This window comes from Erythrolamprus reginae, chromosome 3, assembly GCF_031021105.1.
Source record: "Erythrolamprus reginae isolate rEryReg1 chromosome 3, rEryReg1.hap1, whole genome shotgun sequence".
Classification (NCBI taxonomy): domain Eukaryota; kingdom Metazoa; phylum Chordata; class Lepidosauria; order Squamata; family Dipsadidae; genus Erythrolamprus; species Erythrolamprus reginae.
In genome coordinates, this window is record NC_091952.1 from 211,155,750 (window position 1) to 211,170,073 (window position 14,324).

General features: G+C 38.2%; 1 protein-coding gene across 1 annotated transcript; it reads left to right on the plus strand.

The window, feature by feature from the left end:
- The first annotated feature begins 920 nt into the window (after positions 1 to 920).
- LOC139164979 (DGAT1/2-independent enzyme synthesizing storage lipids-like) lies at positions 921 to 14,077 on the plus strand. The gene is made up of 6 exons (XM_070747765.1): positions 921 to 1,339; positions 4,077 to 4,241; positions 4,431 to 4,624; positions 9,399 to 9,459; positions 10,744 to 10,883; positions 13,973 to 14,077. The coding sequence occupies exons 1-6, from the start codon at positions 1,036 to 1,038 to the stop codon at positions 14,075 to 14,077; spliced, it is 969 nt and encodes a 322-aa protein (XP_070603866.1). The 5' UTR covers positions 921 to 1,035.
- Positions 14,078 to 14,324: the final 247 nt, after the last annotated feature.

Consider the following 14,324-nt stretch of genomic DNA (forward strand, 5'->3'; position numbering starts at 1 on the left):
TCTACTGGATACAAATGTTTTCCATCAGATGATTGAATATTTAATTTGCCAGGATCCTTGTAAAAGGTTTGAACATTGTTGATAGACTAGTAATTGGATGATAGTTGATCGGTTCTGTACCCTTTTCTGGATCTTTCATTATCAAATAAGTTTGGCCTGATGTTAACTATTCTTCACTTGTTGCATTTTGAAGCATTTTATCAAATTGAGTGGCCATGTAATGATGGAGACTGATCAGGTATTTTAGCCAGCATCTATGCAAGTCATCGAGCCAGGTGCACTCTGGTTTTTTATCTTTTTTGCTTGTATTGCAACTATGTCAGTTGTTATTATAATATTTTCCATTTTGTTTTGGATTATTTGTTGTTGAATATTTTAGACCCAGAATAGAATTTTGTTGTATTCCACAGTTGGTTTTCCCACAGTTCTTTCCAAAACGTTTTCTTTACATGGGTGAACACTAGTTTGGACTCAATTTTCATTTAAAAATTGCATCCTTCCAACCTAAAACTGTTACCACTTGGGCACTTTCTATAGCTGCTTCTTTAATTTCTCTAAACTCACCCATATTCCTCCTTGTTATTAGTAGTGCCATTTCATTTGTAATCACCCATTTTATAATCAGCATCCTATTAATCTCATCTTGCATCATTTTCAAAATTTCTGTACTACCGGACACTCCCAAAATATATGCATAAACAACCCTCTCTCCTGACATCAGTGCCAACAGAGTGCCTTAGCATTCTTAGAAATGTGCGCAAGTTGTACAGGTGTATAATACCACTTATGTAATATTTTCCTTCTCATTTCTCTAACCCTTGTATTCTTAATTTTCCCTATACTCTCCACTATATTCATCTCTTGTACATCTACTCCAAGTTAACTTTGCCGCCAACTATATTAAAGCATGTATGGTTTTTTTTTCCAGGTAAAAAGCATTTTTGTACATTTATTCATTACATTAAACATGAAAACATATTAAAGCATGTTTGTATTTTTTTTCCTCAGGTAGAAAGCATTTTTGTACATTTATTCATGACTTTAAACATGATTGAAGAAAATATATACTATACCTCTGGAAAAGAATATTCCATCTGGTCAACTTACATTTTGGAAGAATGTGCAGGCTTTATGGTATATCCCATAACAGTGTTAGTGATATTGATACTGTTATATTATCCACTCCTTTTTGCCGTTTCTATCTTCTATGTCAGTAATCTAGTATATATTGTGTGGAAAAAAATTGCTAATTTGCCAGAGGATGTCAATTGCAAACAATGGGATATGCCAAGGAAAATGTATGCACTGGTGACAGACTTGATTGGAAAGATACTGCACAGTAAGTAAGATATTCTTCGTTAATTCTTTAAACCAGAGTTAAGGAATTTATTTTCACTCATAGACATCATTCTTGGGGCCAATCCTTATATGTGATCATATGTTTCTTGGAAAGATAATGAAAGTTCTCGAATTCGCGAGACGTTTTCTTTTAGAATGGGCTGCCCAGGAATGCACCAGGAATGCAACAGAGCTACAAGGGTCAGGTAGGATGTGTGTTTTGGGGGGGGGACAGGTCAGGTCAGGTGAAGTGGAGCAGGTGTTGGGTGGAAGCTGGGCAGGGACTGGGCAGGCAGCGAGACAGGCATCCTACCTAAGACTTAGCTGCTTCCCTTTGACAACGTATCATGCCACCTTGATTGCATCAGCGGAATCCCACCCGGCCGCTCTGCTCAGGGTAACCCGCTCCCTTCTTAACCAGGGGGGAGTTGGGGAGCCCTTGCAGAGTAGTGCCGAGGATTTTAACACGTTTTTCGCTGATAAAATTGTTCGGATTCAAGCGGACCTCGACTCCAATTGTAAAACAAAGTCAACTGACAACGAGTCAGTCGAGGTGACTGGGGCTAAACGTCTTTGTCCATCTGTCTGGGAGAGGTTTGACTTGGTGACACGTAAGGAAGTGGACAAGGCCATTGGACCTGTGTGTTCCGCCACCTGTCTACTGGATCCGTGATCCGTGTTCTTGGAAAGATAATCAAAGTTCTCGAATTCGCGAGATGTTTTCTTTTAGAATGGGCTGCCCAGGAATGCACCAGGAATGCAACAGAGCTACAAGGGTCAGGTAGGATGTGTGTTTTTGGGGGGGGACATGTCAGGTCAGGTGAAGTGGAGCAGGGGTTGGGTGGAGGCTGGGCAGGGGCTAGGCAGGCTGCAAGACAGGCATCCTACCTAAGACTTAGCTGCTTCCCTTTGACAACCTCCCTTGCATGAAGTTTGCTGAAGCTTTTCCTAAAAATAGGGAGCAAGCTAACGGCAGGCGGTATTAGCTGCAAGGCAAACCTGCCACAAACTCCACTATTCTGGGTTAAAAGTTAGGACAGCAAAGCGGCAAATGTTCAGCGGCAGGATTGCTCTCTCCTAGGATCATGCCTCAGCCACAGTTTGCAGGCATTCAACTACCCCTCAGGATCAGGATTGACCCCAAGCTGATGTTCCCTGTTTTTAGGAAAAGCTTTGGTGACTCCGCCTAAGTGGTGGCGGGGATATTACAGCCCCTCCCTGGTATTCGGCTGGTAAATTTTGCACAATGGATTATGTTGCAGGTGAAGGTAAGGGGAACAAAGGAAAAAAAGCCAAGTGGCTCTTCTTGCTTTTCTGGGCTGTCATGCCGAATTAACTTCAGTGGGGGAGCATGCGGTCACTGCTGAGCTGCCCCTTTTCTTTCTCCAGAGACTCTGCTCAGCTTCATCCCTTAGACAAAGGGGTCCACAGCTAGAAGTTGTGTCAATACAACCACATACACTTCCCACCTCTCTTCCCCCTGGCTGGGCAGTCCGGCGCTGATTTCTTGGAGGGAAGGAGAAGGGGAGAGAAGGAGGAAGAAAGAGAGAGAGAAAGAGAAGAAAAGAGAAAGAGAAAATCAGAAAGAGAGAGGGCAGAGAGACTTCCTTTGTGGGACCCCACCTTGGAACCTCTTCCCCAGATGCCTGTTTTGTTCAGGAAAAACTGGATTTGGGGAAACCCTTTTGATCACGGTGTGATGTAGCAACACGGATTTTGGCATTAGGCTTTGCTTTCATATCTCGTGTGAATGCAGAAAAGGGTCATTGTTGGCAAAGCAGCTCCCCTTTCTCTGGAATGCAGGACTCTTGTAGTCACTGAACCCAAAGAGTGCACGGAGGGAGGGAGGGAGGGAGGGAGGCTGGCTTGTAGGCTGGGTGAGCGGCGAACAAAAAAAAGCCTTTAACAGGGAAGGGGGTGGAGGCCATTTGGAGTGCAAAAAACAGCATAACAGCAAACTAGAAGTGCGTTTTTCTGAAATCCCCGTTTGTCTGTTAGGGGATTTCTTTTGCCTTACTGCCACAATGTGGGTGTGGCTTATGCAGGATGCCCTGCAATTTCTTTCAACTTTCAATACAAATTGGGTGTTCTGGGGTGGAAATCCATTTTTGCTACCCCACTGCATTCCCTCCTGTCTGGGCAGCAGCCCACCCCTGCCTCCAGGGCTTCACAGAAGTGTCCCTGAAGTGTTTGGAGGATGAAATGGCCTTTCCGAAGGCCAACAATCAATTGGCCAGTGTAGATGCACACTAGAGCTGAAACAGGGCAAAGTCTCACGTGCCATTGGTCCACCCCCACGGACTTAGGCTGTTAAACATTATCATTAACTATACCTTTGGCTAAAGCTGGAAGAAGCTATCTGAAGCCCATGCATTCTATATGTTTTTAAGAATTTTAGAAACTGTTAACAGAATGTCTTTTTAAAAATGAGGCTTTAAAATGGACAAAATCTCTAAAGACATGGACATTTGTGAGAAAGGTTTCATGTCACTAAGCTACATGAATCTAAGTAACTTATAGGAAAATTGACCAAATGTCAGGTCAAAAAAGCAGTAACACTGATTTCTCAGCAGATTCTAATTTTTTTCATTTTTCATTTTTTATTTTGAGGATCAGTGATAGTTCCAAAAACACAATTGATTTAAAATGTTATCATGATATGAAAAATATGCCATTTTTAATGTGATCTTCTATAGGAAACTTTTTTCCTTTAAAGACTTTTAACCTCCCATTAACAGGTTATGAGATTTCTGGAATAGAAAACATACCCAAAGGACCAGCAATTATTGTCTATTATCATGGAGCCCTTCCATTTGACTATCACTGTTTTATAGTAAGGTTTTATAGACTCACTGGGAGACAGTGCTATTCCGTGATAGAAAAGTGTATCTTGCAATTACCAGGTAAAAAAATTACTATGTTTAGGGGTTTGGGGGGGGGGGGGGGGCTTTAATAAAATTGATTCACTAACCTATGAAGTCCAATTTTTCTTCTTTAAAGTCTTGTTTTGATTTATGTGATGATGGAAGTACAAGTATTCTGTTTTATCTTACAAGCAAGAACAGAATGATTTCTTAGGTCTGCTTTTGCAGGACTAAAACAATTCAGTTCTGTTAATCGGTGTGATTGTCCTACAAGAGAAAGGTGTTTAAATATTCTGAAGCAAGGGCACTTACTTGGACTTGCACCAGGAGGACTAAGAGAGCAAAACTATGGAAATAACCAGTATAAATTAATATGGAAAGCACGTAAAGGATTTGCTCATTTGGCTATAGATGCCAAAGTGGTAAGCCATTTGTCTTCATATTTTCTGTCATGCTTTAAAGTGGAATATGCATTTGTGAATACCAACTATTTATTTTTAAGCTATTTGCTAATGCACAGGAGGATGCATACAACCAAAAATCAGATTTGCCAGGCCAGGAAATGGAAAATCTTATGGTTTTCAATTCACATAATTCAAATCCCTTTTCTATTTTTATCATTTTATTATGCTAAACTATTTAAGACAATGAAAATATAAGTGCATACATTAAACATTATGTAGCCATGCATACAAATAACGTAACTTCAGAAGTAGTGAAAATAAAAGTAATAATTAAAATAGGAAGGAAGACCGTACCTTTCTTTTTGCTCTAGTAAAATGTGTCTATCCAACCATTAGCAATCCATACAATCCACATACAATGGCATCAGCTATTAGATAGGAAGTGCATAGGAAAACAAAGATTACAACTTATCCATCTATGCCAAACTTGATTGTAATAGAAAGTATGTTTCACTTGCCATCTCTCCTGGAAAAAATTGAAGAAAATAAAATGATAAGTAATACAAGTGTCATAAAATTAGAAATAAAATCATTGCCCTATAAATTTTAAAAATTATGCTTCTCTCCTGCACTCCACCCCCACCCCCACCCCCACCCCACCCAAAAATGAAAATGATTGGTACATAAAATTTGGTGAAATGGAATCAGGCAGTTAACTTGTATTCTATGTTAATTCCTTTTATCAGATCTGAAACCAGGTGAGTGAGTGTGTGTGTGTGAGAGAGAGAGAGTGAATGAGTGAATGTTTTGACTAGTAGGCATATCCATATATGACTGGTTCACATTCAAAAAAGTTCCATCATTGCCTTTCCTTTAAAAAATGAAATTGGTGGCAGCTACTGAGAAATGGCTATGAGAGTGAATATGAAAATTGTGGAATTTAGCTTTTCAATTGATTGAAAATAAATCCATTCAGCAATTTTTAATCTTGAGAATACAAAGGTTTTTCAATCCACAGATCATACATCTAATAGAGGACATCTGTGGTCTAGTAATCAATCTTCAAAGTTTTTTTAAAGAATGAAATATAAGCATGACACTTTTTCAAGAGGCAACTGGACTTTCTAGATTGTCTTTGAAGATGTTTTGTTTCTTTTGAGAAGCAAAATGTTTTCAAAGAAAAACAAGAAATTCCAATTGCCTCTTGAAAAAGCACATTTGGGACAATCGTGACCTGTATGACTGTGAATCTCTATAGCAGTGATGGTGAACCTTTTTTTCCTCGGGTGACGAAAGAGCGTGTGTGCGTGCTATCGTACATGCACAACAGCCCAGACCCATAATTCAATGTCTGGGGAAGATGGAAACAGCATCCCCCACCTCCCAGAGACCTTCGGGAGGCCAAAAACAGCCTGTTTCCCAACTTCTGGTGGGCCCAGTAGGCTCATGTTTCTCCCTCCCCAGGCTCCAAAGGATTTCCTGGAGCCAGGGAGAGTAAAAACGCCCTCCCCCATCCCTCCGGAGGCTCTCTGTAAGCCAAAAATGCCCCCCCAGAGCCTCTGTGTGAGCCAAAAATTAGCTGGATAGCACACACATTCACATTGGAGCTAACCTAGGGCAACGGCTCATGTGCTAGCAGATATGGCTCCGCATGCCATCTGTGACACCCGTGCCATAGGTTCGCTATCACTGCTCTGTAGTCTTGAAAATAGGACTTCTTTTCCCACACTGGAAGATGTGATTAATTTTAAATTCTTTCTTTAAATCAATTTTACAGAGTCTTAGCATTTTAAAAAGTTTTTTAAAAAATCACATATTTACTGTATATAGGTGGGATGCAAACAAATAAAGATCTCTCAAAGCTGGAAAGAAATATGTTTTTCTTCTTAAACATCTTAAAGTTTAACGCATTCAGCAAATGGTAAACTTGAAGTGCTGAAGGATTTTAAGTCTTCAAGAAACAATAAAAAGTAAAACTCCAAAATGGTTAAAAAGAAGAGGTTCCACCGCTAGGGAACCAATGACTCCAGTTGATTGCAAGTGCCTAGAAAATTGACAATTTTTTCCATCTACTCCCAAAAATTAGCTTTATGGTGTACATTTGGGCAAATTCCAGATCGCAATTCCAGACAGAGTTTTGGCTGTCCAACTCTTACATCCAGCTACATTTTCAACCATAATGTACCTGAAATGCAGAAAAAAAAATGAAAGTTTTAGTTCATTTTTAGAATAGAATAGAATAGATTTTTTATTGGCCAAGTGTGATTGGACCCACAAGGAATTTGTCTTGGTGCATATGCTCCCAGCGTACATAAAAGAAAAAGATACATTTGTCAAGAATCATGTGGTAAAACACTTAATGATTGTCATAGGGGTCAAATAAGCAATGAAGAAACAATCAATATTAATAAAAATCTTAGGATACAAAAAAACAGTTACAATCATACAGTCCTAAGTGGGAGGAAAAGGATGATAAGAATCATGAGAAAAACTAGTAGAAATAGAAGTGCAGATTTAGTAAAAAGTCTGACAGTGTTAAGGGGATTATTTGTTTAGTAGAGTGATGGTTTTCGGGGGGAAAACTGTTCTTGTGTCTACTTGTCTTGATGTGCAGTGCTCTGTAGCCACGTTTTGAGGGTAGGAGTTGAAACAGTTTGTGTCCAGGATGTGAGGGGTCAGAAAATATTTTCCCCACCCTCTTTTCGACTCATGCAGTATACAGGTCCGCAATGGAAGGCAGGTTGGCAGCAATTGTTTTTTCTACAGTTCTGATTATCCTCTGAAGTCTGTGTCGGTCCTGTTGGGTTGCAGCACCAAACCAGACAGTTATAGAGGTGCAGATGACATACTCAGTGATTCCTCTGTAGAAATGTATCAGCAGCTCCTTGGGCAGTTTGAGCTTCTTGAGCTGGCGCAGAAAGAACATTCTTTGTTGTGCTTTTTTGACAATGTTTTTGATGTTAGGTGATCATTTTAGGTCTTGAGATATTATAGAACCTAGAAATTTGAAGGACTCTACTGTTGATACTGTGTTGTCTAGTATTGTGAGAGGTGGAAGGGTGGAAGGGTTTCTCTTAAAGTCTACCACCATTTCTACAGTTTTGAGTGTGTTCAGTTCTAGATTGTTCTGGTCACACCACAAAGATAGTTGTTCAACCTCCCGCCTGTATGCAGATTAATCATTGTCTCGAATGAGTCCGATCACTGTTGTATCATCTGCAAAGTGCAGTAGTTTAACAAATGAATGGTTTGAGATGCAGTCATTAATGTATAGAGAGAAGAGAAGTGGTGAGAGTACACAGCCTTGGGGGGCACCTGTGCTAATCGTACATGTATCTGATGTGATTTTTCCTAGCTTCACCTGCTGCTTCCTGTCTGTTAGGAAGTTTGTGATCCACTTACAAGTGTGTTCAGGTACCACTAGCTGATTTAGTTTGGTTAAGAGAATGTCTGGTATGATGGTATTGAATGCTGAACTGAAGTCTACAAAGAGGACCCGAGCGTAGGTCATTGGAGATTCAAGATGTTGAAGAATGTAGTGTAGAGCATTATTAACAGCATCATCTGTTGATCTATTTACTCGTTATGCAAATTGCAGGGGATCTAACAGTGGATCTGTGATGGTTTTCAAGTGGAACATCATTAGCCATTCAAAGGTTTTCATAACTACAGATGTTAGAGCAACTGGTCTTTAGTCATTCAGTTCCTTGATGGGGGGCTTCTTCAGCACTGGGAAGAGAATTTGAAGCGAGAAGGAACATAACACAACTCTAGTGATTTGTTGAAGATTTGGGTGAAGATGGGGGCCAATTGGTCAGCACAGACCTTTAAGCAAGAAGGAGTTATCTTGTCTGGGCGTGGTGCTTTTCCAGGCTTCTGTTTGTGAAATAGATCTTTCAATTCCTTTTCTGTGATCACAGAGGGAGAGGGGCGGCATACAAATCTAATAAATAAATAAATAGATAGATAGATAGATAGATTGATTGATTGATAGATAGATAGATAGATAGATAGATAGATAGATAGATAGATAGATAGATAGATAGATCAATCAATCAATCAATCACTAGGGGTTGTAAACCCAGTGGGATGGGTTCAGTTGTAGAGGATTTGGCTGTTGTTGGTGTGTCTGGGGTGGAGGTTGTGCAGATAAGTGGTTGTGCTTTCTTTTCAAACCTGTAGTAGAACACATTCAGGTCATCTGCCAATTGCTGATTTCCTTCAGTTTGGGAAGGTGGTTTGCTGTAACCGGTCACTAGAAAATTTCTCAATCATCACTTCCCCCCAAAGGTCAGGGGTGTCAAACTTAAGGTCTGGGGCCCAGATCTGTCCCAGAGGCTGCTTAGATCTGGCCAACATAGCTGCCCTGAAAAAAGCAAAAGACTTGACCATGGTGCCTCTGTCAGTGAAAATGGACATTGAGAAGGGCGTGTTCTGTTTCCTGAACTCCGCTTTCACTGACAGAAGGTTGCAGGAGGCTGTAGCAGCTAAAAACTAAGTTTGGGAGCCCGTTTTCTCTGGCAAAGCACTCAGGCCACCACAGAGGTCCCTGACATGAATGACATCAAACTGACCATGCCAACTCCTGCCCCTCATGGTTAAACACAACCCTCTGCTGAAAATAACAGAAAGGAGTTATAAAAGTATAATGATCTTATACAATATATTATTCATATTAATTTATCAAAATAACCTTTTACTTAGTGTATTTTATCTCTAAGCAATACATTTCATTTCTTTCATGTACTGTAACTAAAATAATTTCATTATCTGTTTCTTTTATTTCTTCTAGCCAATCATTCCTATGTTTACACAAAATATTAGAGAAGGATATATGTCATATTTAAATATAAGTATGTAAAACTTTATTTATTCTTGGGAATGTTATTTCTTTAAGACTATATATTTGTACAGCTGCATCTTTGCTTACCATGTTTAATTTGAATGATTCAAGGAAGAATAGCTAAATATGGGTTATAAGTAAACTAAAAATATAATTAGGATAGATTAATTTGAGATTATTTTTATTGTTAGGAAAACTGTTTAAGGGGTGGTACATATGAGTTTTCTCCTAGAATGAGAAAAGACTGTGTATGGTCTCACTTCAGATATCTAACTAGCTAGCTAGCTATAACTATCTATCTGTCTGTCTGTCTGTCTGTCTGTCTGTCTGTCTGTCTGTCTGTCTGTCTGTCTGTCTGTCTCTCTCTCTCTCTCTCTCTCTCTCTCTCTCTCTCTCTATCTATCTATATATCTATATATCCATCCATCCATCTATCTATCTAACTATCTACCTACCTACCTACCTATAGATCTATAGACATATACAAAGACATACAAATATACAGTTATAAACACATATACTGTAAATATACATGCATATGTACATACTCCCTAATTCCAGAGATTTAGTGGAAAAACTTATTTATTTATTTATTTATTTATTTATTTATTTATTTATTTAGCTATCTATTTATTTATTTATTTATCTATCTATCTATCTATTTATTTATTTATTTATTTATTTATTTGTTTGTTTGTTTGTTTATTTATTAGATTTGTATGCCGCCCCTCTCCATAGACTCGGGGCGGCTAACAACAGTAGTAAACAGCATATAACAAATCTAATGTTTAAAATAATTTAAAACCCTTATTTAAAACCAAACATTTAATACATTTCCCATTACTGATGTGATGTCATGGAATTACGAGGCACAGGGATGACCTAGAAATTATGGAAATTTAGCAAAGTTATCCATATTCTTTAAATGAATTGGTATTTATCCTAGAAAGACTGCCTGGCTTATCTGTTTGTCTGTCTACTTATATATCAGCCTGTTACCTGTCAGGCAACATGTACAGTATTTGTATGTCTATTTATGTGTCAGGATTAGCTTGTTCTCCTAATTCTAATATTTTCATAACTTTTAAATCTAAGTTGCATTTTGCAAACTGTAAGGCTTCAAACATGATGGCTTATTTTCTTTTTTCGGTATACTGCAGAAACTTTACATTAGTTGATTCCAGTACTGGTATTAATTATTGCATTTAAATACAGGCTTCTAACAAAGTCAAGTATTAAACTCTTGGCAATCTGCTAATATGCACATCTGAAATTTTCTAAAATTTGTACCTAGAACCAATGAGATGGTTATATGAACGAAACCGATGGTTAGTCTTTCCATTATGTGGATTCTTTCCAGTCAAACTTATAACTCATATTGGAAAACCAATTCCATATGATCCAGATATAACTCCTGAAAAATTAGCTGAACAAGTAAGTGTATTTTTATTGTAAGGGGTACATATCCATTCAAATTCAAATATCCATTCACTCTTTATGAAATTATAAACACTATAATCACTATTTGCAAACAGTTATTGAAATACATTTAGTAGATGTGCAGAAATATTGTTTGGTACATAAATGTCAATGTAAGATTATCATCCATCCCATACTATTTAAGGGGCAGTTATTCAAACTACACAATCTGATTAACAGCATGCATAAATAAAAATATCAATCAAATTAAACCAAAACTATAAGATTAATTGATGGACTTACATGCAAATCAAATCAAGATATAACAAAGATAAAGAAGGTATATGTACTGATACAGCCACAAACCCATTAGATAAAATCTTGATAGTACCAAATGATAAAATAATCACGAAGTTATATAAATATTTGTTAGAATTTGATAAGATGGAAGAAATTGTAAAAGGGTCCATGATGGCATGGGCAAAAAAATGTCGGACATGGTATCCACCTAGCAGATAGGGAAAAATCTTTGAACACCAACTGTAAAATAACAAAATCAGCAGCATATAAAGAAAATTATTACAAATTATTTTATAGATGGTACCTTCTCAATATTTGTATGCCTCCCCGAGTCTGTGGAGAGGGGCGGCATACAAATCTAAATAATAATAATAATAATAATAATAATAATAATAATAATAATAATAGCTAAAATGTACCCAAAACGAAATGCAAATTGTTGGAAATGTAACAAAGAGACCGGCACATTCTTTCATTTATGGTGGTCCTGTCCCAAAGTTAAAGGTTTTTGGAATTCAATACATATGAGTCTATCAGAAATCACAAATCTTTGAATTGAACACATAGATCTGTAAATAAGAAATACTGTACAACAAAACAGTCTATGATCTGTAAAGGACAATTGAGATGTATATCAATTTTTTTGTATTCTGTAAAAATCAAGAAATAAACTTAAAAACAAGAAAATATCAATCAAATACCGTATTTTTAGGAGTATAAGACACACCGAATATAAGACGCACCTTAGTTTTGGGGAAGGAAAATAGGGGGGGAAATCTGTTTACCAGGTATTCATTTGGCTAGCATCCTTAGTCTGGGCAGCTTCAGCATATTATTTTATCCCCTGGTTAAGGGCAATTTTTTAATTATTCTGTAACAGTGAAAGAGCTTGCAAGCCAGTAAAAGCTGGGAACATCATTAGCACCTGGAAAGAAACGGTCTGAGCAAGTAGAGCAATGATAAAAATCCTGAAAAGCCTTAGGGCTTGGAAAACATTCTTTTTATTGCAGAGAGTAACAGTGAAAGAACTTGCAAGTGGGTAAGAGCACCTGGTTAAGGCTGGAAAGAAACATTCAAAGCAAGTAAAACAATGAAAAAAATGCTACAAAGACAAGATTTGGAAGCCGGTAAGAACTGGGAACCTTGTTAGCACCTGGTTAGGGCCAGAAAGAAACTTACTCAGAGCAAGTTAGACTAATGGAAAAAAAACTTGCAAAGACTTAGGGCTTGGAAAATAATCTTTTCAGAGAGAAACAATGAAAGAGCCTTCAAGGTTAAAGCTGGGAAGATCGTTAGCAGCTAGCTAGGGCTGGGGGGGAAAAAGCTACATTCAGAGTATAAGACGCACCCTAACTATCAGCCTATTTTAGGGAGGAAAAGGATGTGTCTTATACAACTGAAAAATACAGTATATATTCAACATGGAGGGCTCAACCTCTTCCTATCAAATAAGTTTATATTTTAAAGTAAAAGATGGATTCATTTAATTCTTGTCTATTCAACAAACCACAGTTAGGAGCAAATTAAATAAGAGGCATCAGCATGCTTTCTACTTTTTAATTATACTGCTGTGGACAGCAGACCGTTTAGTCTAGGTCAGGATAAGAGGCTGTAGAAGAAGGCTTGAAAAATATCTCAAGCCATTCTGTAGAATTCCCATATGAATTTACTGTTGGTTACAGTATACAAAAAGAGACAGATGGTTGTACACTATATATTTATATATTTATTTAAAAATGTGATTTATCTTATTATGAATTGTATAGCATGAGTAGGAAGACAGAAAAATCTTTGTCATAAGATAAAATCAAAGATAACATTGATTTTCAAATATATGTTAAAAACTATAACGAATAGCAAGTTAAAATCCTATATACAGTGGAACCTCGGCTAATGACGATAATCCATTCTGGAATGTTGGTCATTAGCCGAAATGTTCGGTATACGAAACAATTTTCCCCATAAGAAATAAAGGAAATGGATTTAATTGGTTCCCAACCTTTATTTCTTATGGGGAAAACTGATCCCTCATTTATTGCGGGTGTTCTATTCCAGGACCACCCATGATAAAGGTTTTATCTCTCTCCCCCCACACACACCTTTTGTCCTTTACTCCCCCCACTCCTTACCTCTTTACCTCTTGTCTCTCTGCCTTTGTCTCCTCGGCAGGCAGGCGCTGAGTTTGCTGGTCCCAGGGGGGCTTTTCTTTGAGGCAGCGGTGGCGGCTCTGGTGGCAGCTCCAACGGCTTCTTTTCTAGGTCGGTGGCACCGGCGGGGGAGATGGCCTGGGGGCCTGGACATGGACGTGATGTTCCCGGCACTGCTACTCCTCGAAAGGAAGCTGCTGGAGCTGCCTCAGCCGTTGCTGCCACCGCCACCCCCAGAACCAGCAAACTTAGCGCCTGCCTTATCATAGCCAAAGCAACGCTTTGCTGCTCCCCTGGCGAGGACACGAACGCAGAGAGGCAAGAGGTAAGGAGAGCCGGGGGAGTGAGGGACAATGGGTATAGCAGTTCAAATAACAACCAAAAATTTCTATTCAGTATCCAAATTTTTGTTCAGTACTCGGGGCAAAGTTTTAAAAACATTTTTGATTGTTATCTGAAATGTTTGCTATGCAAGGCGTTCGTTAACCGAGGTTCCACTATATATATTTAAAAATATGGTGTGTTCTGTAGAGTCCGTATACTTTAGTTCCAGAATGTTCTCTCAATAGTTCCTGAACCATGAATCTAAATTAAATCTTTTTTTTCTTTTTTCTTTTCCATTCCATCCCACCTCTTGCCACTCCACTTCTCCAACAGACTCGAAGGGCAATAGAAGATTTACGGGACAAGCACCAGAAAATTCCAGGAAGCCTATTGCAAGCTCTTAGACAACGCTTTGATGCACATAACAAAGATAAATAATGATATAACATTAACAATCTCTGCGGATAATATATGTGTGTAAATAGCTATTATATGTGTAGTGATTGTATTCCATCAGGAACTTTTTTAGAACAAAATGTCAGGGCAAGATTAAGATGGGATGAAAACATTTATTTCTTCAATGTATTTAATCTTCTAATATCAGATTAAATTGCAACCATTACATGATTTTTTTTCCTGATCCCTTCTGAATTATGTTTGAGAGATCCGAGTGAACTGGCAGATG

Coding starts and splice junctions, on each gene's coding strand:
- LOC139164979 (XM_070747765.1), top strand. CDS start 1,036: ATGACTTTAAACATGATTGAAGAAAATATATACTATACCTCTGGAAAA. Junction 1,340..4,076: donor GATTGGAAAGATACTGCACA/GTAAGTAAGATA, acceptor TCCCATTAACAG/GTTATGAGATTTCTGGAATA. Junction 10,884..13,972: donor CTGAAAAATTAGCTGAACAA/GTAAGTGTATTT, acceptor CTTCTCCAACAG/ACTCGAAGGGCAATAGAAGA.